Source organism: Furipterus horrens, unplaced genomic scaffold, assembly GCF_987537825.1.
Source record: "Furipterus horrens unplaced genomic scaffold, mFurHor1.1.pri manual_scaffold_6, whole genome shotgun sequence".
Lineage (NCBI taxonomy): Eukaryota > Metazoa > Chordata > Mammalia > Chiroptera > Furipteridae > Furipterus > Furipterus horrens.
Window position 1 is genome coordinate 172715990 of NW_028327176.1, and position 21884 is coordinate 172737873.

General features: G+C 39.1%; 1 protein-coding gene across 4 annotated transcripts in view; it reads right to left on the bottom strand.

The window, feature by feature from the left end:
• The window catches only part of NHSL1 (NHS like 1), a 216397-nt gene that overhangs the window by 17651 nt on the left and 176862 nt on the right, over nucleotides 1-21884 (bottom strand). For all 4 annotated transcript variants that reach the window (XM_090279908.1, XM_090279910.1, XM_090279909.1 and 1 more), the window contains exons 3-4: nucleotides 19724-19851; nucleotides 1648-1840 (exon numbers count right to left, since the gene is read on the bottom strand). In XM_090279908.1, the coding sequence (XP_090136034.1) occupies nucleotides 1648-1840; nucleotides 19724-19851 (321 nt within the window). The remainder of the gene's footprint in view (nucleotides 1-1647; nucleotides 1841-19723; nucleotides 19852-21884) is intronic.

Sequence of the window (21884 nt, forward strand, 5' to 3'; positions counted from 1 at the left end):
GACTGTCATGCTTCGTAGCACAATCTTTTTATAATATTATTCCTGAGGCATTTAATCATATGTAATTACATTTCTGCTGCATTTAATCCACCCAATAATATAATGCACTTTTGTATGGAAAATATGCACCTATGGATTTCATTGCGTTAAACATCATATTTTGTTTTGAAACATAGCTACTTATAAAAATAATCTTTAAAAAATTATGATCTAGGTGAACAAGAATCACATTTGAGAGATGTTATCTGCCCCCCAAAAAGGATTAAAGTAGTATAATAACCCTCCCTTCAGGCAGAAGCACAATAAATGTGGAAAAATGCACAAGGGATTTTAAAATAATTCATGCACTTACTTATTAAATTTTTCTGGAATTCAAAATAGAGCTCTAAATGTAGGTTTTACATGTCCTGTAAGGTTTTTTTAAATTCTCCAAAAACTATCAAAATATTATTGGCCCCTTAAAAGTTAACCAACGTTATGGCAAAAAGCTTTCTAGTGGCAGCCAACAGCAGCAGCCTCAGAAGCACAGCAAACGCTTTGAGGGTTTTCTTTTCTCTCTCTCTCTCTATTTTTTTAAGACAGGTAGCTTTTATTTATTTATTTTTTACAGAGTTAGCTGTTTTACTTATTTAATTTTATTTAATCTTTATTGTATGTTTTTTCCATGAAAATTCATCCTTACTGGTCACCTGATTTCTTTTAGGTTCTAACCCCGGAGGCCATGTTTTGTATGGACTGATTATCAATGGTGACTATTTCCTTCAAATACACAATCCAATGGCTGAAGTGATTAACTTTAAATGCATCTCTTTTGCACTGTGTACATGCCCCAAACCACTGACCTATCCTGTTTGCAGGCTACCAAAGTGACAAGACAAGAAAATTCTGATATTTTTTAACAACTTGTTTAAGTTTGTGAAATTCTGCCTTTGAACTTCATGCACCTTGCTATTTGTCACCTTTAATTATCACAGGTGATTAAAACTTGAGTATAATATTCTAAAAGAACTTGAATTTTATACTTGGCAGCTAATATTCATGTTCTAAAATTTTATATTAAGAAGATACTTTTATTTGAAGATTGTAGAATTCAAATTATAGATCAAAATATAACTTTACCATCCTAATGAGTTTTCTTAAAACTATATTTTAGTTATTCTTGTTAATTCACTTGGTATTTTTATTTCAAGTAGTTTTTCCCTTTCTTTTTAATTTGAGAAAACAAGAAGGTAAAATCTATCATTAAAAAATTTCAAAAAATTGTTATTTCTTTACTTTTATAAATATTACTTACACATCATTTTTTTCTTATCCAAGATCACATTTAAAAGGTGTTCCCATATAACCAAAATATTTTCAAAAAGCACATCAACTTAAAAAGACACACTTTAAACAAATGGCTGGACCATTGTTGCGTTCTTCGACATGAACCTTTGGTGACACAGTTTTCTAACTTAAAAGCAAGAGCTATTTTACATGTACACAGGTATATATGTTTTCGTATTCCCTCCATTAAACAAAGACCGGGACACCAGACCACAGCCATTACCTCTGATGTAAAAATGACATGCTGAGAGCGTACAACAACAAAAGCCCCAGTCATTCTCCCGAGCCCATTTTGAACCTCGTCTGCATAGCCAAGCATACCGGTTATGTTAATAGGAACCACGTCAGCCTGGACCGTTTGGGCCTGCTGTCGCATCTTCTCTTCTGGTGTTGGCAAGGGAAGTGACTTGGCCCAGTTGGTTTGGGTATTAAGATCAGGAAAGTCACTTGAGGTTGGCGTTTTAGGTCTCCTGATGGAAATAAATCTTTCTTCTTCCGACGAAGAGATAGAACACTGCAGGGGGAATAAGGAAGAAGAAACCATAGTATGTAAAGAGCCGACAGGAACATTTAAAAATACATTCTTTAAAAAAATATTTAAACTGATTTGAAGCAAGCCCCACCCCCGCACCCCTCACCCCGCAAAACGCTGGTCCCATTTAGGAACAGAAACAGTGGTTTGCAAGAAAACCCCACCATCCTGAGCATGACCTGTAGTATTTACCATTCGCAGAGGTCTAAGTCACTAAGCCATGACTGCAAAGGTTTTGCTGACCCACCGAATCTTAAGTTCTTCCTGTTTACTGTGGTCAGAAAGCTTATGGATTTAGTTTAACATTAGAAGCCCAGGGAAACATCATGGCTGTGACCATCAGTTTCCATTTTTATTAAAATTTAGTTTGGCTCAAAATAACTTTTAGCCTCGATCTCATTTCCTTTAGGCTCTGACCTCAAGGAACATTTCCAAAATGACAGAGCTATTATTGTTCAACTATTGGTGCTCTTCTGAAGCCATTTATATGGAAAAAAATCAGTGTGAAATTATTAAGTTATAAGAAGCTGACTAAAGCTCTGCTTTGAACCTTATCGGAATTCCATGAAAACATTTCTAGCAGTCTGTTTTGAGACAGATTAACATCCTAACAGGGGACCTTCTTTAGTATCTTTCCTCCCCTAACATCTTTAAAAGTGTAAGCAAGAAAGTTGTTTTGGAAAGCACCTTAAAAAAAAAAAAAAATCCTTACCCAAGGACAGGCTTATTGATTTTTGAGAGAGGGAAGGGAAAGAGAGGGAGAGAAACACTGGTTGGTTGCCTCCTGTACACACCCTAACAGGGGACCAAACCCACAACCTAGGCGTGTGCCCTGACCGGAATCGAGCCCAGTTTGGTTTACGGGACAACGCTCCAACTGAGCCACACAGGCCAGGGCATGTTTTGACAAGCATCTTCTGATGGCTCCACAGCAACTGGTTTTCTAATGAGGAATCTCCAAGAACTCAAAATAAATGCCCTATGCTCAGGGACAACAAAAAGGGGTCATTGACTTTTGTTGGGAAATGGTCGTTTATAATCAAAATAAACATATAAGAACTGCTCTTTAAGTCAAAGGCGTTTAAATGAACTACTGCCTATAAAAATAAGGCACTTAAAAAGAGTTTTACGTAAGAATAAAACGTCAAACGAACCCTCCCAAGAGAATACCTGTATAACAGGACCCAGGTCAATTCAGCCCTTCCCCACAACCCCCAAAAGGACAACCGGTATGCTGACTTCTGACATCACAGCTTCGTTGGCCTCTGTTGGAAGCTTCTGTAAAGGGAATCGTACTGCAGGTCTGTCTTGTGCCTTTTTTTCACTCAACATTACATCTGTGAGGATTTATAAATTTTAAAATAGCACGTGTTGATGCCTTTCTGGATTTAATGCAAGTTTCTAAGAGGACATCAGTAAGAAATCTACAAAAACCCATCAGAAATCTCAAACACTTAGAAGAACACTGTCATCACTATTTACTGCTACTGAATTAGTCTTTCTGCAAAATACCTATATTTGCTCTACAAGTACCAGTACTCCACAGACCTTAAAAAGGCTACACAGAGAAGATGGAAATGGTTTGGTGTTAGGGATAGGGTGCTAGGACAAGAATCCAAAGACCTGAGTCTATTCACTTTATACCTTATAGTCAAGTGACCTTGAGGCTGTTCCTAAACGTTGAAGTCCCTTGCTGTAAAATGGCAGTATCCAGACTACCTTCCATATCCCACCAGGGGTCTCGCTTAGAACCTAATGAAATGAGAGCCGTGAAAGTGTCTGCAACTGTTAAACACCATGGACATAAAGATGATGGTCATACAAATGTGACTTTACAAAAACAAAATCATGACTTGACAAGGACTCACTTTTTTTCTTTTATTGCAAAAAAGACTATCAATAATAAAGGCATTGTAGGAGTAAAAATATAATAAATTATATAACTAGACAGCTCAGTCTTTTTTATTTTATCTTCTCAACACACAAACCATGTAAAATGATACCTTCGTTTCTTTTTTCCCCTAAGGAAAATATAAAATGTTTGTAATTAAACTGACAAACATACTCAATTTGGGCATATGTTACTGACATCTTAATTACAATACTAAATTATACCATATCCATTCATGTGTGATCTGATACTGGTTGTAACTCCTACAGATCCTTGAAAGACAAAGGGATTTTTGAATCAGCTGCAGCGGCAAAGCCAGGCTGACATAAATCAATTATTTCTGCCCCTTGTGCAGTTGTGACACTCTTATTAAGTTTGATTTATAATATTGTACATATTCTCTACTATTACAGCGCAGAAGCACACACACGTAAATTAAAGCTAATTTTATTTGAGAATTTCATGACAATTCGTATAAAGGTCACATTTGAAGTTGAATCTTAATCTAGTAAATTAAAAGGTCACCCCAATTTTCTGATATAGTCACAAAGAAATAACTTTTTCAGGCAACCTGGAAATATAACACAAGTTTTGAGGGCTATAAGAAGCAAATCCTAACCAAAAAGGTTTAAAAGAAAGAAAAGTACAGCTTCAGCTGACCAGAGAATAAATAGCATGGTGACATCCTGCAGAAAGGGCTTCCGTTTCCATGTGACGTCTGTCGAGGGAGACGGGGAGCTCTGTTCTGTGGTTTGCATGCCTCTCGGTGGTGCTTATCAGCCCTAGTAACCTACTTTTCTTTTAGATGTCAGAAGCGATACTACCACAATGAAGCAGTACTTCAGTTAGCCTCGTTGCCATGGGATGATCACCAGGGACAGCTCCACTATGACAACGGACAAAGATCATCTATTTTACAAAGTGCTCCCTTCATTTGCAAGAAAATTTCTCAGGCAAGCAGGGCACAGATAAAGAAAGCTATATGCCAAGTGACTGTTACACAGTGCCACAATCTACTAAAGAAAATTTAAAAACCAGGATGGTCTGATTTCCAAAATGACCTGACTCCCATCCCTCCTGGTAAATAAATACAGCGGGAACACAGGGAAACCTCCTGCATGTCAATGGCAGAACTCATTATAATTACTCTATGAAGATGAACATTGCAATGCTCTGGTTTATTACAGAAGCCTCTTCACTGGTCTCCGTGCTTCTGTCCTGCTGACTACCTCCCTTACTCCCACCCCTCCAACAGTGCATTTCTCAATACAGCAGCCAGAGAGGGCCTTTTAAAATCTTAGTCCAATCACGTTACTCTTCTCCTCAAACCCTGCAACATTCTTATTATGACCTACAAAACCCTGCATGATGTACGAACTGGCCCCCTGCTAACAATGACCTCATCTCCAACTATTCTGTCCCTTGTTTATTCTCCCCTGGTCATACCGTCCTCCATAAAGTTCCTTGCACATACCATGCACATTACTGCCTCAGGGCCTTTGCACTTGCTGCTCCCCTTGCCTGAAATGCGCTTCTCTTACACATCCACACAAGTAGAACCTTCTTATTCTTCAGGTGCTTAGTTTAGTCAATAGTTTCCTTCCTATTGAGATCTTGGCTCTTCATCCTACCTAAAATGTTAACTTCCTCCCAAAATTTTGTATCCCCCTTCTCTTCTCTGCTTTCTATTTTCTCCTTAGTACATGTCACTAGCATATACATATTTTAGTTACTTATCTTGTCTCCCCCATGAGAATGTAAGTTCCAGGAGGCTTTAAGTCAGAACTGTACAGAGAGCTATTTCAGAATTTTAGCTAAAAAAGAGGTCACCATCTAGTAACTGATTTCTACATGTCCTTCCCTGGGTTACAGGCTTTAAAGGAATTTGTACCTCATTTAATTTTCACAGAATTCGCCTTATTTCATAAATAAGAGAGTGGACTAAAGTAAAGTAACTTTGCTTTTGGAAAGTTCACAAGTGGGCAACTGGAATTAGAATCCAGACCTGACTCCAAAGTCTCTCTGTTAAATAGTGTAAAATTACAACTTGCAATTTAAAAAAAAACCCATTTACAGCTCTACATAAGAACAAAACCTACACGTGAAACTAATATATTACTATCATTGAGAAATAAAAAATTACTTAAAGTAAAAAACAAACGAACAAAAAAAAAAAAATCCTTTTGAAAATCTTTAAAAGCCAGCGGCAGTGTGGTGGTATAGCAGATGGAACACTAGAATCTGGAGTTAAAAACCCTAAGCATCAGCATCCTGGTTCTTCATTTACTAGCAGCTCTAGGTTCTGAGCGATTCAAATTCCCCGTGTTGAGAACAAAGTAACTCCAATAGCACAGTCTTGCTTCACATTAATGGAAACCTTCAGTATCAGGGGAATTATTTTTCTAAACATTGAGTTTAAAGTTGCCTTGCCTGCAGAACTTAAATGGAGTTTTTAAAGCTGTTAATTGGTCAATAGTGTTCATCAATAGCCCATACTCTGGCCCTGGAAGGAATGAAGAGTCACAAATGGAATCTGAGAAACCACAATTCCTCATCTCAAATTACTTAATTTAGACAGGGAGATCACCTGCTACACCAGGAGGTGTTTTGTAGATTTGGAAGCTGTAAGGCCTGCATTTCAGAGACTACTAGGTCCTGTCTGGAAACCAGACAGCCTCCCACCAGATGGACAATGGAGCCTGAAATACAGTCTCTTTGGCAAACGGCCCAGTTACCAAAGGGTGGGCTTAACTGTGAAACACAGAGTAGTTCAGGTTTAAAAAAAAATTGCTATGCTTTTAAAAATCAGAAAATATCATTATAAACAGAGCTAAATTTAGCATTCATTTAGCAAGTATTATATAAAACTAGACATAGAACAGATGAAACTATAATACATAGAACATTATTTAAGAGGATACTAACATACACATTCTAGTCCTTTCTACAGGACACTTAGCCAGTCTTTGATGATCTTTCTTCTAGAATAAACCTCTTGTGGGTTGACTCTGTGTTTTCAAGATTCTAGATTGTTTTATAAGGTGTCAAAACTATTGTGGTCTTTTTTTGGCCATATGCTGCTTCTGCCTTCAATATACTTAGACCCAACAGATCCTGACTATTTGTTCTCTCCTATTCCTTCCCCAACCCCAATCCCAGCCCAACCCCACCCCAACAACCACCACCACCACCAAGAAAACCAGACATAGTGTAAATGGATCCATACAGAAACACAGTTCACGGGCCATCCAGCAACTCCGTGATCACGACCATGAGGTGGTTTTCATACCCATGTTATTGAATAACTAATTGTCCTTCTCTCTTATTCAGTCCCTTTATCACAAAACCTAGACCCTTTAACAAGGGCTCTAAACTTTCTTACCACGTATTGAATTAAAATAGTTTGGATCTAAACTATCCCATATTAAGTGATCTTTTCCTCAAAATAATAACAATAGGTGATCAGAGCATAAAGTTTTAAATTGATATAGTAATTTCTTATTTTTAATGATCTTTTGATTAGAATAAATCATAGATAAAAGTATATACCATAACATAATGAATATGTAAGGACTTGCTACCAAACCCATGCTTAAAATATGACCAATAACTGCATCGACCTTCACATTCCTCCCTGCTTCCTCGAGGGAACCACGCTCCTGAACTGAGTGTCAATTATTCCCCTACTTTTGTTACAAGTGTGTATAAATATGCCTAAATTACATGTTTACATTTATTTTGACTTTCATAGAAATAGTATCATTCTCTTCACAGTATTACTTATTTACTTGTTATTATGTTGCTAGATACATCCATACTGTTGTGTGAGCCTGTAATTCACTGGTTTCACTGTGGTATACATTCCATTCCAATATCACATTTATTTATCTGTTCTTTTATTGATGGACAGTTGGGTTGTAAAAGATATTTTTTATGTCATCTAACTTGTCATAAGAGAATGGTTAGGAGGAAAGGGCTGTAGGTAAGGCTCAATTACCCATACACTGATTGTTGGAGGGAACACAGGGGCTCCAGATTCAGCTCTGGGTTTAAATCCTGGCTCACGCTTGGAATGATGGATGGTTCACTACCATGGTTGTGGTTATGAGATCTTGTGTGTAAACATAAGACAAAAGTCATTAAATTATATAATTCAAATATGTGGAATTTATTTTATGTAAATTATACTGCAAGAACACAGTTTTAAAACAGAGAAAGATCTCAATTTCAGTATTTAAAAGCTATATGATATTAAACAAGTGACATAACTTCTCTAAGATACTGTATCCTCATCTATGATACGAGCACAATCCAAGCTACCTTGAATGGCTGCAAGAAGTATTACACAGATTCACAAGCAGAAATGAGCCCAGACTTCGGCTCCTGCACTTTCCCAAGGGCCAGGTGCTTGGCTCCATCTTGGGAATAGAGATCAATAAGACAGGAAAGCTATTGCCCCATTGAGAAAGGAAGGCAGGCATGAATGGAGCCTTATTCCAGGGTAACAGGATGTTTGAGACAAGAGAACGTGGGACAAGTTATCAATACCTGAAGTGCCTTCAGTGGTCCGAATGCATCAAGGCCTGGAATGAGAGACCCCAATCTTCTCATCCTCGTATGGAATGGTACAGAGCAGTTTTGACTCCTCTATGTTTCCACTGGGTCCTGACACTACTCAGAGACCCAGTGACAGAAGACAGCATCTAGAGCAGCAGTTCTCAACCTGTGGGTCGCGACCCCTTTGGGGGTTGAACGACCCTTTCACAGGGGTCGCCTAAGAACCATCGGAAAACACATAATTACATATTGTTTTTGTGATTAATCACTATGCTTTAATTATGTTCAATCTGTACCAATGAGAATACATCCTGCATATCAGATATTTACATTACGATTCATAACAGTAGCAAAATTACAGTTATGAAGTAGCAACGAAATAATTTTATGGTTGGGGATCACCACAACATGAGGAACTGTATTAAAGGTTCGCAGCATTAGGAAGGTTGAGAACCAATGATCTAGAGTCTTCTAGAGCACCAGCTATTCTATGCCAGGGACTGTGTCTGCATACTGAGACCATGAAAAAATAATATAAATGAATGCATACCAGACAAGTAAAAAATGCAATGAAAATGACAACAGCAGGCACAAAGAGAAGGAATTTGGGTAATTGAGTGATCTCACCCTTTTATTTAACCAATATGGAGCAAGGAAAAGAAATTAAATACAAAGTGAGAAGCGCTGTGTCCATATTCTCCCTGATGCGTTCTAGCTATGTGATCTTGGGAAAGCAATTTCATAATTCTGAGTCTCAGTTTCCAGATCATTAAAATGACAGTAATAATATTACCATGCCTACTTCATGGGTGTTCTAGTGGAGAATGAGATATAATCTGTAAAAACGTTCCAAAAGTACTCTTAGGTGTTCTGTTATAAAGTTAGTACTAGTATAACTACGTGCAGTGCTACACACACACACACATACACACACACACTCACATATAACCTGTGAAAACACAACAATCAGAAAATTTTTTTACTAGTTCCTAAAACCTCTCAAATTCATTGTTTTAGCCAGGAAGTTCTATAGGAGTGGAATAAAAAACTTAAAATAATTGTAAGAGTAGCCAAATTTTCATAAAATAAACAGAAACTGTCCATGGAGTAATTTTCCTTGAAGTCTGGTTTGAAAAACCAAGCATTTTAATGATACCATTCATCATTATTTGAGCATATACTGTGTGCCAGGCTCCATGCGAAGGATTTTACAAACACTAATTCACTTCAACTTCACAACATCCCTCTCAGGTAGGTAATGCAGTAATGTAATTTATTATCAAAACCAGAACGCCTTTGAGGGTGGAGGGTGCTATTAATAATTACACAGGACAACAGCTGTAAACCAGGGTTGTCCTGAACAGACCAGAACATGTGGTTTATAACTCTTCACAGTTGAGAAAGCTGAGGCTCTCAGAGGAAAGCGATCTGCCCAAGGCCACCAGCACCAACAGGTGGACAAGCTGTCCTAACTGGCGCTCTTAAGGCTCCTGTTATATAAGCCTTTGGCATTTGCAGTCACTGAGCAAGGCTGCTCTCCTTTTGTCTTTTTCAAAGTCCTCCTCTCATTTAAATAGCTCTTATCAACGAGGACTGAAACAGAACCTGAGATGCCGGTTCAAAGAATAATAGGAAATACGAAAGAAAATTTCAGTTTCTATCAATACCATTAAAGCCAACCGTTTTATTGCCATAATCCCAGTCTCATTTACCTGTTTGGGGGTGAATTTTATACTAGAGATTGAGTAACTCATGACTGACACGCTTTCTGCTGAGACAAGGGGGTCTCTGTGAACTTCCGACGATGGCAGCTGGAGAAATGCCCTGTCAACTCCCAGGATGTATTTTGCCATCTATAACTGAACTTCCTTCAAATACCTGAATAACCGTATTGGTAGTACCTGGTACACAGTGAAAACCGGAAGAACAGAACTGAAATGTCAAGACCAGAACAATACTAAAGCAATGACTTACTCTTTGATTTTGCAGATGGATTTTGGTGGATTTCTAAATCCCTTCGCAGGCAGCATGTTTAATATTTAGATGGTGCACAAAACATATATAGTTGGAAATACTTCCAACAATTTTTTTCTTGTCATACTACATCACCACTTTGAAAGATATATGTGGATATCATTAGCAAAAAGCTTTTCTTCATACCATAAACTTGAGTTTTACTTGGTAAATGTTTTGCACTTATTATTGTAGAATAATTATGCAGAATAAATAACCAGAGCAAATATTCCCTAGGTTCTCTGTCCTATTTATATGTTCTTAACCCTTGCCCTATTAGCAACTCGCATTTTAGGGGAGTGCTTCTGTCCTAAGCACATAATAGACATTTAGTATTTGTTGAATGCAAATAGTGCTTTTATCTACCACTGCTTTTGATGTAAGAGCAGTTGTAGCCCAAACAAGCAACTCATGTGTCTCTTCTATACGGTCCACTGCTCTCCCCTCCATTCACCTCCACCTCGCCACCTACCTAGGAAATACAAAGAAAAGGGTCTTCCTAATAGAACTTTCCCTCAAATCTGATTTTTAACGACTCTGTGTTTAAAATGACCCCGACTGTGAGAGCAAGTATTAAGAACATGAATTGTAGTGACAGTGACTGGGAGCCCTTTACAGTTACTGGATCCCCACCTGGTTTCAAATCTCAACTGGATCACATACTAAATCCCCTGGAGATTTAGATCTGTTTCTGAAATTTATTTGCTGTTTTTAATGTTTGGTCCTACTTGTCTGCACATTCAGGTGCCACACTGGAGTAATTTCTGACTCTTTATGTTTTGGCACCTGGCCACTTTTCTTTCCTGGCTGCTCCTTTATCACACAGCTCTACTTGGGTGATCCAGCTTCTCTAGACCTCTCCCTCCTCCTCCCACCCCCCAATTAACTCCAAACTAAAACAACGACTACAAGTTTTTATTTGTATTGTGTTAATTTTATAAATTAACTTGGACAGAATTGACATCATTTTGATATTGAATCCTCTAACCTCAGAGCATATGCATTTTTCATTTATTCAGTTCTTATTTGTGGTCTTCTATAGTATTTAATTTCTTTCATATAGATCTTATACTTTCCTTATTAAAGTTATGCCTAGTTACTTTGTCAATTATAACTATTTTAAATACGTTTTTCTATTATATCTTCTAACTTGCTTTTGTAGATATGAAAATTATTGATTTCTATATCTTAATTTTATAACTTACTATATCATTGAATTCCACTGTTGAATTTTACATTCTTACTTTCCTGGATTCACCAAGAATACAAGCTTACTATGTACAAAGAATGATAATGTAATCTCAATCTTCGCCATTTTTGAATCTCTTATTCTATAGTGCTTCTCACTATGCTGGCTAGTTCTTCCCATAAATTATAGTAATAGTAACAGTGAATATCCCTGTCTTAGGACTCATTTTAATGAGAATGGCCCCTTAAAAAATTCTGGTGAATTTGGTGACAAGACATAAATTTTGTTAAGTTATGAGTATCCACTTGTTCCTATATAATTGAGTGTTAGTATCAAGAATGCCTGTTAAAAACTCATAGATACACCCTGGCTGGTATGGCTCAGTGAATTGTGTGCTGACCTATGAACCAAAAGGTCACTGGTTCAATTCCCAGTCAGAGCACATGCCTGGGTTGTGGGCCAGGTCCCCAGTTGGGGGCGCACAAGAGGCAACCATACACTGATGTTTCTTTCCCTCTCTTTCTCATTCCCTTCTACTCTCTCTGAAAATAAATAAAATCTTTAATAAAAAAACAAAAACAAAACAAAATAAAAAAAACCTAATAGATACAGAGAACAGACTGATGGCTGCCAGAAGGGAGGGAGGCTGGGGAACTGGGTGAAAAAGATGAAGGGACTGAGAAGTACAGATTGATAGTTACAAAATAATTCAGAGGCTATAAAGTACAACACAGGAAATGTAGTCAATAATATTGTAATAACTACATATGGCACCAGGTGGGTACTGGAAATATCAGGGGGAACACTGTTTAAAGTATGTGATTGTCTAACCACTATGCCGCACACGTGAAACTAATACAAAATAATACTAAATGTAAATTGCAATTAAAAAACTTTTTTTAAGTTCTGAGCCAGAGAAAAAAGACTGATATAAATTGTATCAAATACCTTGTCAATATCTATTATGGCTTTGATCTGATTTTTCACCTCAAAAGAATTAACATGGCCCTGGCCAGTGTGGCTCAGTTGGTTGGAGTGCCGTCTCGTTGACCAGAGGGTCATGGGTTTGATTCCCAGTCAGGGCACATGCCCAAGTTGTGGGCTCAATCCCCACTTCGGTACAAGAAGACAACTGATAGATGCTTCTCTCTCACATCAATGTTTCACTCTCTCTCTGTCTCCCTTCCTCCCTCTAAAAAAGCAATGAAAAAATGTCCTCAGGTAAGGATAAAAAAAATTAACATGATCAAAGGTGACTGAATTACCTAATAATGAACATCCTTTCATTACTAATGGAATAAATCCAAGTGGATTTGTTGTATTCTTCTTGGAATAAGCGGCTAGAATATGTTTCCAAATGTTTCATTTATGAGTTCTAATGCCAACATTCATGAGTGAGATTGGCCAATTGATCTGTTTTGTATAGTCTTGTCGGGTTTTGGCATCAGCATTAAACTAATTTAATAAAAAAGAAATCACACCTCCCCCCTACCCCCCGGGAGTTAAGCATTGGATTAACCTACTCTTTAAAAACTTTAGTAAAACCATCTCTCTATGTGAAACCATCTGGGATTGCTGTTTTTTTCCAATTGGGCTCAATATATATTTTTAATGTGTCACTTTTTCCCACCTTTATTGAGATATAATTGACATAACATTGTATAAGTTTAAGGTGTACAATGTGGTGATTTGCTATATATGTATATTGTAAAATGATTACCACAATAAGGTTAGTTAACACATCCATAGCCTCATATAATTACCATTTTTTTTGTCTATTTGGTGTAGTTTTTCATAAGAGTTCTCTATTTGTTTAAATAGAATTCTAATAGTCTGTTAAAATATTCCCTCTCTAGAAGATTCCGAGTCAAGTTTGACAGGTTATACAATTTAGGAAATCAGTTTTAATGTTATCTATATATTTCATCTAACAAAAGATGATATATACAATATTTATTCCTAATAATAAAATCCTCTACTTAAAACATTTGTTAGAGACTTCCGGTCAAGATGGAGGCATAGGCAGACACACTTCACCTCTTCCTGCAGCCATAGAAAGAATTACAACCAGATCTCAAAACTAATAACACCCAGAACCATCGGAAAATAGAGCTGTACGGAAGTCTTACAATGAAGGATTTAAAGACTCATTCATCCAGCCAGGTAAGAGGGGTGGAGAGGAGGCGTGGAAAGGCCGCAGCGGCAAAACGGACAGGAGGGACACCTTGGGAGGGAGTGATCCCAGCCCCAGGCCAGACTGCACAGCCCAGGGTTCTGGCATGGGGAAGACAGACCCCTGTTATCTCTAGTTGTAAAAACCAGTGGGGATTGGGGCAGGAGAAGAAACTGCCGGATTTTCACTACTTAAGGGGGAGAACAGTCTTAGAATATAGGCAAACCCACCCACTCTGGGACTCACCACCTGGGCAGCGTGCCAGTCATACACAGGAAGGGGGCAAAGTGGCTGGAAACAGGGTGAGAGCCAGGTGAACCACCAGAAGCCAGGTGGTGGCACTGTGACCTCTCCAAGCCCTCACCACACAGCCCCAAAGCGGTGAAGTGGAGTGTGTGTCCCCCACTCCCCCCCAGCAATTACCTATGGCTCTGCTCCACACAATTTATAGATGCCTTTTCTACATAGGCCATGCTACTAAGACAGGGAGTAAAAGCAGCTCTACCTAATACACAGAAACAAACACAGGGAGGCTACTAAATTGAGGAGACAAAGAAATGTGGCCCAAATGAAAGAACAGAATAAAACCCCAGGAAAATAACTAAGTGAAATGGAGACAGCCAATCTATCAGATGCAGAGTTCAAAACACTGGTGACAAGGATGCGCAGAGAACTCCTTTAGTACAGTAAAAAAAATAAAGGAAGAAATGAAGGTTACACTAAATGAAATAAAGAATAATCCACAGCAAACCAACAGAGAAGAGAAGGAAGCTGGGATTCAAACCAATGATTTGGAACATAAGGAAGAGATAAACATTCAACCAAAGCAAAAAGAAGAAAAAAGAATTTATAAAAAAAAACAAAACAAAACGAGAATAGGCTTAGGACCTCTGGGACATCTCCAAAAGTACTGACATCCAAATCATAGAGATGCCTGAAGGAGAAGGAGAAGAGCAAGAAGTTGAAAACTTACTTGAAAAAATAATGAAAGAAAACTTCCCTAATTTGGCAAAGGAAATAGATATACAAGTCCAGGAAGCAGAGAGAGCCCCAAACAAGTTAGACCCAAAGAGGAACATACCAAGACACATCATAATTAAAATACCAAAGGTTAAAGATAAAGAGAGAATCTTAGAAGCAGCAAGAGAAGAGTGTTACCTACAAAGGAGTTCCCACAAGACTATCAGCAGATTTATCAAAACAAACTTTGTAGGAAAGAAGACACTGGCAAGAAGTATTCAAAGTAATGAAGAACAAGTACAGTACACCTAGATTACTCTGTCCTGCAAAGCTATCATTTAGAATAGAAGGGCAGATAAAGTGCTTCCCAGACAAGGTAAAGCTAAAGGAGTTCATCACCATCAAGCCATTATTACCTGAAATGTTAAAGGGACTTTTTAAGAAAAAGAAGATCAAAACCATGAGCATTAAAAAGGCAACAAATTTACAACTATTAACAACTGACTCTAAAAAAGCTAACTAAATAAACAAACAAACAAACAACCAGAACAGGAACAGAATCATAGGTATGGAGATCATTTGCAGAGTTATCGGCCGGGGAGGGGAGGAATGGGGGAAAAGGTGCAGGGATTAAGAAGCATAATTGGTAGGAACAAAACAGGGGTATGTTAAGAATAATATAGGAAATGGAGAAGCCAAAGACCTTATATGTACAACCCATGGACATGAACTTACGGGAGGGATTGCTGGAGGGAAGGGGGGTACTGAGCAGAGGTGGGGGGGGAAGGAAGAAAAGTTGGGACAACTGTAATAGCATAATCAATAAAATATACTTTAAAAAAGTGTTAGTGATTTCCTATTAGCTATGCAATAAAAGCTAACTCCTGCACGTAGTGTTGCTCCTCTGCGATCCTACCTCAGCCTCTGCTCACCTCTAGTCCTGTTAAAACTCTTGGTGAACTCAACAGCCACAGAGCTGTTCCATCAAACACCTGCTCTGATCCTTCTCAACTTCACTTCCACCATGCCTACGCCACCCACTCTCAGGGACACGCACTTAACTTAATCATACATGATGTCTGAATTGAGGTTTTAGAAGTGGTTCAATCATTAGTAACCCTACCGAATTTGCTGAAGGTATGAGAAAAAGCAAAGAATCAAGAATGTATCCAAGTTTTTAACTTAAACATCTGGCAAAATGGAGTTGTGGTTTACTGAGGTGGGGGAAAGTATAAAAGGAACAGATATGTATATTTTTTTAAAAATGAAAGTAGTCACATATTTGGGTTTGAATAACTTTAAGATACCTGTGAGACATTTACGCAGAGATGGATAGCAAGCAGATGAATGCATGAGTCTGGGTTAGAGACAGAAATTTAGGAAACCTTAAAACATGGAATTTAAAACCATGGCACTCAATGAAATCAACCGAGGAGTGAGTCTGTTCTAGAGGAGCAGAGGGGCGATGTTATACCAATGTCTGAAACGTGGAAGGGCGACAACCAGCAAATGACCGGAAAGCACATGACTAGCCAGTGAGGAGTGAGGAAGGGGAAAAACCAGGAGTGTGTGATCTCATGAAAGCCAAGTAAAGAAAGTATTTTAAGGAGAAAAGAATAATAAACTCTCAAATGCTGCTGAGAGGTCGTATAACAGGAGGCCTAAGAATTAACTACTAGATTTGGCAAGGTAGAGGCGATGGGTGAACTTAACAAGAGTAGTTTCAGGAGCGTGCTGGGGATAAAAGTGTGTTTGAAGGGGGTTCAAAGGAGATTGTGAGGAAAGGCAGTGTTGACAGCAAGTCTAGAGAGTTCTTTGGAAAAGTTCTATTATAAAGAGGAATTGAAAAATGTGGCCGAATTTGGAGGGGGATTAAAGGTCAAAGGAGGGTTTCTTCAAGACGAAAAGAAATACAGCATGTGTATATAATGATGGTTAGGATACAAGAAAGAGAAAATTGGTTAGGCAAAAGAGCGAGAGGTAAATTGCAGGTATGAAGTCCTTGAGAGGCTGGCCTTAATCACTCCATTGAAAAAATATTGAGGGCCTACTGAGTGCCAAGTCCTAATCTAGGCACCTGGGATGCAACAGGGCAGAAAATAAGCAAGGATTGCTCACCCACTGCAATGGCAGGAAAAGGTGAGTACATCTAGAGACAGATGCAAGCAGTTTGGTAGGTTTGGTTGTGGAAGAATTTGCCTTCTGATTGTTCCCCCAGCCACTCCCCAGTGCAGTCAGTATGTAAGACAGGATCTGGGAGTGAAGCAAAGGATGAGGTGTTTAAAGATTTAGGAAGAAGGTGTAAAACTACTTTGGGGATGTGGAAGAGGAAACTGACAAGTTAATATAGTAGGATCGCTGGGCAGCACTTTAGGTTTGAGGTCCTAGATTTATAGTGAGACCAGTTAACATAACCTGATTAGTAAGTAAGGCCTTGATTAGTAATAAGTAAGGCTTTTGTGCAGAGCAAGGGGAGAGTTGGCTCAAGCTGGGGTTGGGATTTCTCCAGGAAAACAGCAGAAGGAGGGGCCAGCAGAGTTGAATATGTGTACAAAGAAATGAACATAAGGTGGGCCATGTAATGTAAACAGGGGAAGGAGGACCATGGGCATGAAGAGGGTAGAGTGAATGATCTGAATCTCTCATGGGGTCAAATAATTTCTGTAATGGGATTCTAGAGGAATTAAGCTGGAAAGATAAGAGGAAATCACCCACGACTCCGCTTTTTTCTAACCTCAGTAAGTTCTGTAGACTTTATTATTAAAATAAAGCTAGACTCTCCCCCACGGCCACCTGGGTCCCAGCCCCCACCATCTACATCTTGCCTGGATTACTGCAATAGCCTATCGACTTGCTTCTGCTTCCATCTTCAGCTCTCTACCACCTTGTCCCATACAGTGAGCAGACAAGTGGCATTCAATGGTAAGTCAGATCAAGCCATTTCCCATCTGAAACCCTCCAGTGCCTTCCCATCTCACCCAGGAACAACGAATCTCAAGTTCTTACTATGGCCCTTGGTTATCTCCCCAAAGTCATTATCGCTTCTCTTGCCCTTGTTCACCGCAGCCTGCCTCTCGGTCCCTGGCTATTCCTCCCGCAGGATAACCAGATTGCTGTCTCCAGGCTTTGGCGCTTCACTATCTCTTCTTCCTAGAAAACTCCTCCCAAAGATACTCATGTGTCCAGCCTTTCATTCTGAGGTCTGCCTTCATGGCGCCCTCGGAGGGTCCTCCCGGAACACTCAGTCTAAAAGAGCAGCCTTGTCACTCTTGTGACTCTCCTTACATCATTCTGTTTTTTCTTCCATGACACTCATCACCACTCAGTGATATGTTATACTTGTTTGTTTACCATCATTTCCCCTTTGATGGCAGGGACTTCATTTTGTTTTTCACCTGACAGTTTCTCAGGACTTACAACAATGCCTGGCATATTAGAGATGCTAAATAAATATTTATTGATTAAATGAATGAATAAACAGCCTGTTCAAAAAGATCTCAGAGAGAAATATTATTCCACCCCTCACTTTCTAGATAAGGAAACGAATGCCTTGAAGGGCCAAGTGATACATCCAAGGAAAACAACAAGTGGCAGGCTAAGACTCGAAATTTGTCTCCTAGCTCCTAAAATGCCACCACCACCTCTGAACTTGCCCTCGTACTCACCATTCACACAGCCACTCTTTCGGTCTCGGTTCTTACTATGTCCTGCCTGTTGCCATAACCCTATAACTATTTTTCTTAAATACCCTACCCTCTTGCAAACCTCCCTCCATTTCCTGACTACTCAGGTCAGAAGAATTTCTCGTGCACATGTTACTGTTTGACAGCTAGTTATTGCTGTATGCAACACGTAGTCGTGTACCTCAGGAATATTCAGGGTTCGGTTTCAGACCACAGAAATAAAGTGAATATCACAACAAAGCAAGTCACACAATTTTTTTGGTTTCCTAGTACAAATAAAGGTTATGTTCACACTATACTGTAGTCTATTAAGTGTGCAATAGCATTATTTCTACAAAAAACAATGCACATACCTTAATTTAAAAATACTTTATGCTAAAAAATGCTAGCCATCATCTGAGCCTTCAGTGAGCTGTGATCTGTTTGTTGGTAGGGGGTCTTGTGCTAGCAACAGCAAAAATCACCAATAAGGGGTCACATAATTTAAAAGTTTGAAATACTGCAACAATTGCCAAAACGTGATACAGAGATACAATGTGAACAAATGCTGTTGAAAAAATGGTGCCAAAAGACTTGCTTGAGGCAAGATCGCCACCAACCTTTAATTTGTAAAAAAAAAAGAAAAGAAAAGAAATGCATATCTGCAAAGTGCAATAAAACCTTTCTATTCTGGTTAGTTGTCCCTACACAAGAGCTGCAAGCTCCTTGAGGCAAGGACAGATACCTTATTAACGTGTGCATGTTGCAGAATCCAGTACACAGCACATACCCTGAAGAAACATTTACTGCACTGACTGCCCCTTCCTCCTGAAATGTTCTTCTACCAAGATTTCTGCCTGGCTCAGAAGCCCCCATCACCTCTTTGCTCAGGAAGGTCTATCCTTTTAACTTAAAGTCACCACCTCCCCTCTGTCTCACTCTGCATGATTTTACTGCAGAGCACACGTCACTTTCTAATCAGCATTATTGCTCCTTTATTCTTGGTGTCTCGCCAAAGGCCTAGAATAGTCCCTGGCATACAGGAGGTGCTTAACAAATGCTTGTTTTCAAAATGCATTAGAATTCTGTGCTTAAAGGAGCTCTGCTGAAGAACACATTGAGGAAGGACAAAGGGACACGTCTGGTTCCAAACGATGACCACTGATGGCCACACAGCTGGAGCCTCGGCGCAACGTCGCGATCTGGTGAACGGCGGGGAAGGTCACAAGGAGTGAGCATCCCTGTGGACCCTTCACCCAATTTCCCCTGATGCTGGCGTGTTGCACCATCACGGTACACGTGTCAAAACTAAGAAATTTAAAAAACAGACTTTATTCTCATGTTACCAGTTTCCCCCCTCACATCCTTTTTCTGTCCTGGGATCCAGTGCAGGATCTCGTGTTGACTTCAGAAGCCTTACCTTCTGATCTGTTTCTTCATCCTCATCTTGATACTCATCGCAGGGAGGGCTCGAGTTGGCAGCGAAGGTGGGTCCCTGGGAGTAGTACTGAGAGCTCCGGTAGCCATCACGCCGCAGCTTATCACATTCTGCAGAGGCGACAGCGCGGGGACGGAGGACGGGCATTATTAACAGAACTTCTTTACTCCTCTTTATTTCCCTTATCTGCTAATATTCCCTAGGCATAATAAGCCTTCAAAAATAATAGCAATAGTAATAATTAAAATGATAAATATGACAAGAATTAGGAGAGCACCCACTATACACTATGTGCCATGTTAACATACTTTAAAGGGGTTACCTTCAGACCTCACGACAACCCTCTGAGTCAAGCTTACGATAATTAATTAAATCAGTCTCTCCGTAGTGTTATGCAAGTAAGCAGTGGGGTAAGAATTTGAACCCAGGGTCTTATTTACTATAATTTTTCACACAATTGCTTATGTAATTCCACATCAAAACCCACAGGCAATCCTCATGCCATGCTTGCGTCCTAGACTCATGAGTTGGAAGTGGCATGAGAAAATCACAGGTGGTTAGGCTCACATTTTTAGTTCTCAATTTAACTGTGGTGCCAAACAGCCTATAATCACTGTGCAGAATTTACTATGGAGCCGGTGGCGCTCTGAGAGGCCTGCCAGTCCACAGAGGAATGCCTGGCACCAGCGCCTGGGAGGGAACTAGGGGGCATGGTGCCCTGGGGACAAGGGCACTGGGGCCACGGGCCACACAGAGACTGGGATTGTCTTCAAGGAGGACCCATTGCACTGATTACGCTCATCGGTGTGGGGAGTGCAGCTGAGCTCTGAAGGCTTTTTAAAGTCCCAGGAGCTTTCCTATTACCCACATGTCACCTTAGAGGTGCATTTGCCTTGCAAAAGTATTCGCCACAGGGTTCCTTTCAATATCCAGCTTGCTAAAGCAGTGCAAAATGTGTTTGCTTTCAGAAAAGTTTCCTCTTCGCACAGTTTGACAAAACCAGGAACGTACAGGCACAGAACCGAAGTAGGGCATTTTCAGAATTCCTTTCAAACACTAGGATCTCTGATTCTTCTTCAAAAAGGAGACAGCAGTTGCTTTCATGCAGGGATAAAAATTCTTCGACCAGGGAATAAAAACCCCTCACTCTCTTTGCTACCACACAGTGGGACTGGGTAGAGAAAGCTTCCAATCCAGGACTGCAAATCATATTCTTTTAAATTGATTTTTTTTTAGAGAGAGAGGGGCGGGGGATGAGAGAGACATCGACTGGTTGATTTGTGTATGTTCCCTGACAAGGCATCAAACCTGCAACCTTGGCATATCGGGATGATGCTCTAACCAGCTGAGCTACCCAGCCAAGGCGGCAAGTCAGATTTTTTAAAATGCCATGGAAATAGCCATGAGGACCTTTCAGGATGTCAAGCTAACTTAAAAGGGCACACATAAACAAAAGATAGCTAAATATTATTACTTCAGTCACTTATGGGATAAATAATTTGTGGGCTGGGCTGGCAACCACTCCTAACATTGTGTAAAATGGATATTTAAAAATAAATTCTTAAACTTTCAGAACAATACTTATTTTTTAATGAGGATTTACTCATGCTAACCTAACCCTTTTCCATGAGTTATTTTCACATTTTCTCCAGTATTTGACAATTTCTTTACAAAATAGTACAACCAGAATCTATACTGTCACTCCACAGATATTGTTACATAAAGCAGAATTAGTAGTTTTCAAATGGTGTTCTGTGAAGTTTTGGGATTCTGTAAATTTTTTATTTGATTTTCTTTAATTACCTTAAAGATAGATTTTTTAAAAATAACATTCAAGCTCAATAGTTTTACATTTCATTAACTTGTGCTGCTAAATGAACTTTTCTGCGGTCCTATAAAACTGAAGTCTCCCAAGGATTCAGAGTGAACCTTGTAAAACAAACTAATAAAAACTGTTACCACTTGCAGCTACTTACCATGTAATTCAGTATTTCCAAATAGTTGCCAAATGAAACAAAGTACATGCAAAAGGAAGGCCAAGGTCCTTTTAAATGAAGTCTTTATATTGTTCAAAATAGTGTTTTCCACCCTCACTAATTGACCCTATAATAAGTATGTTTGAAATTATAAAATTATATAATAT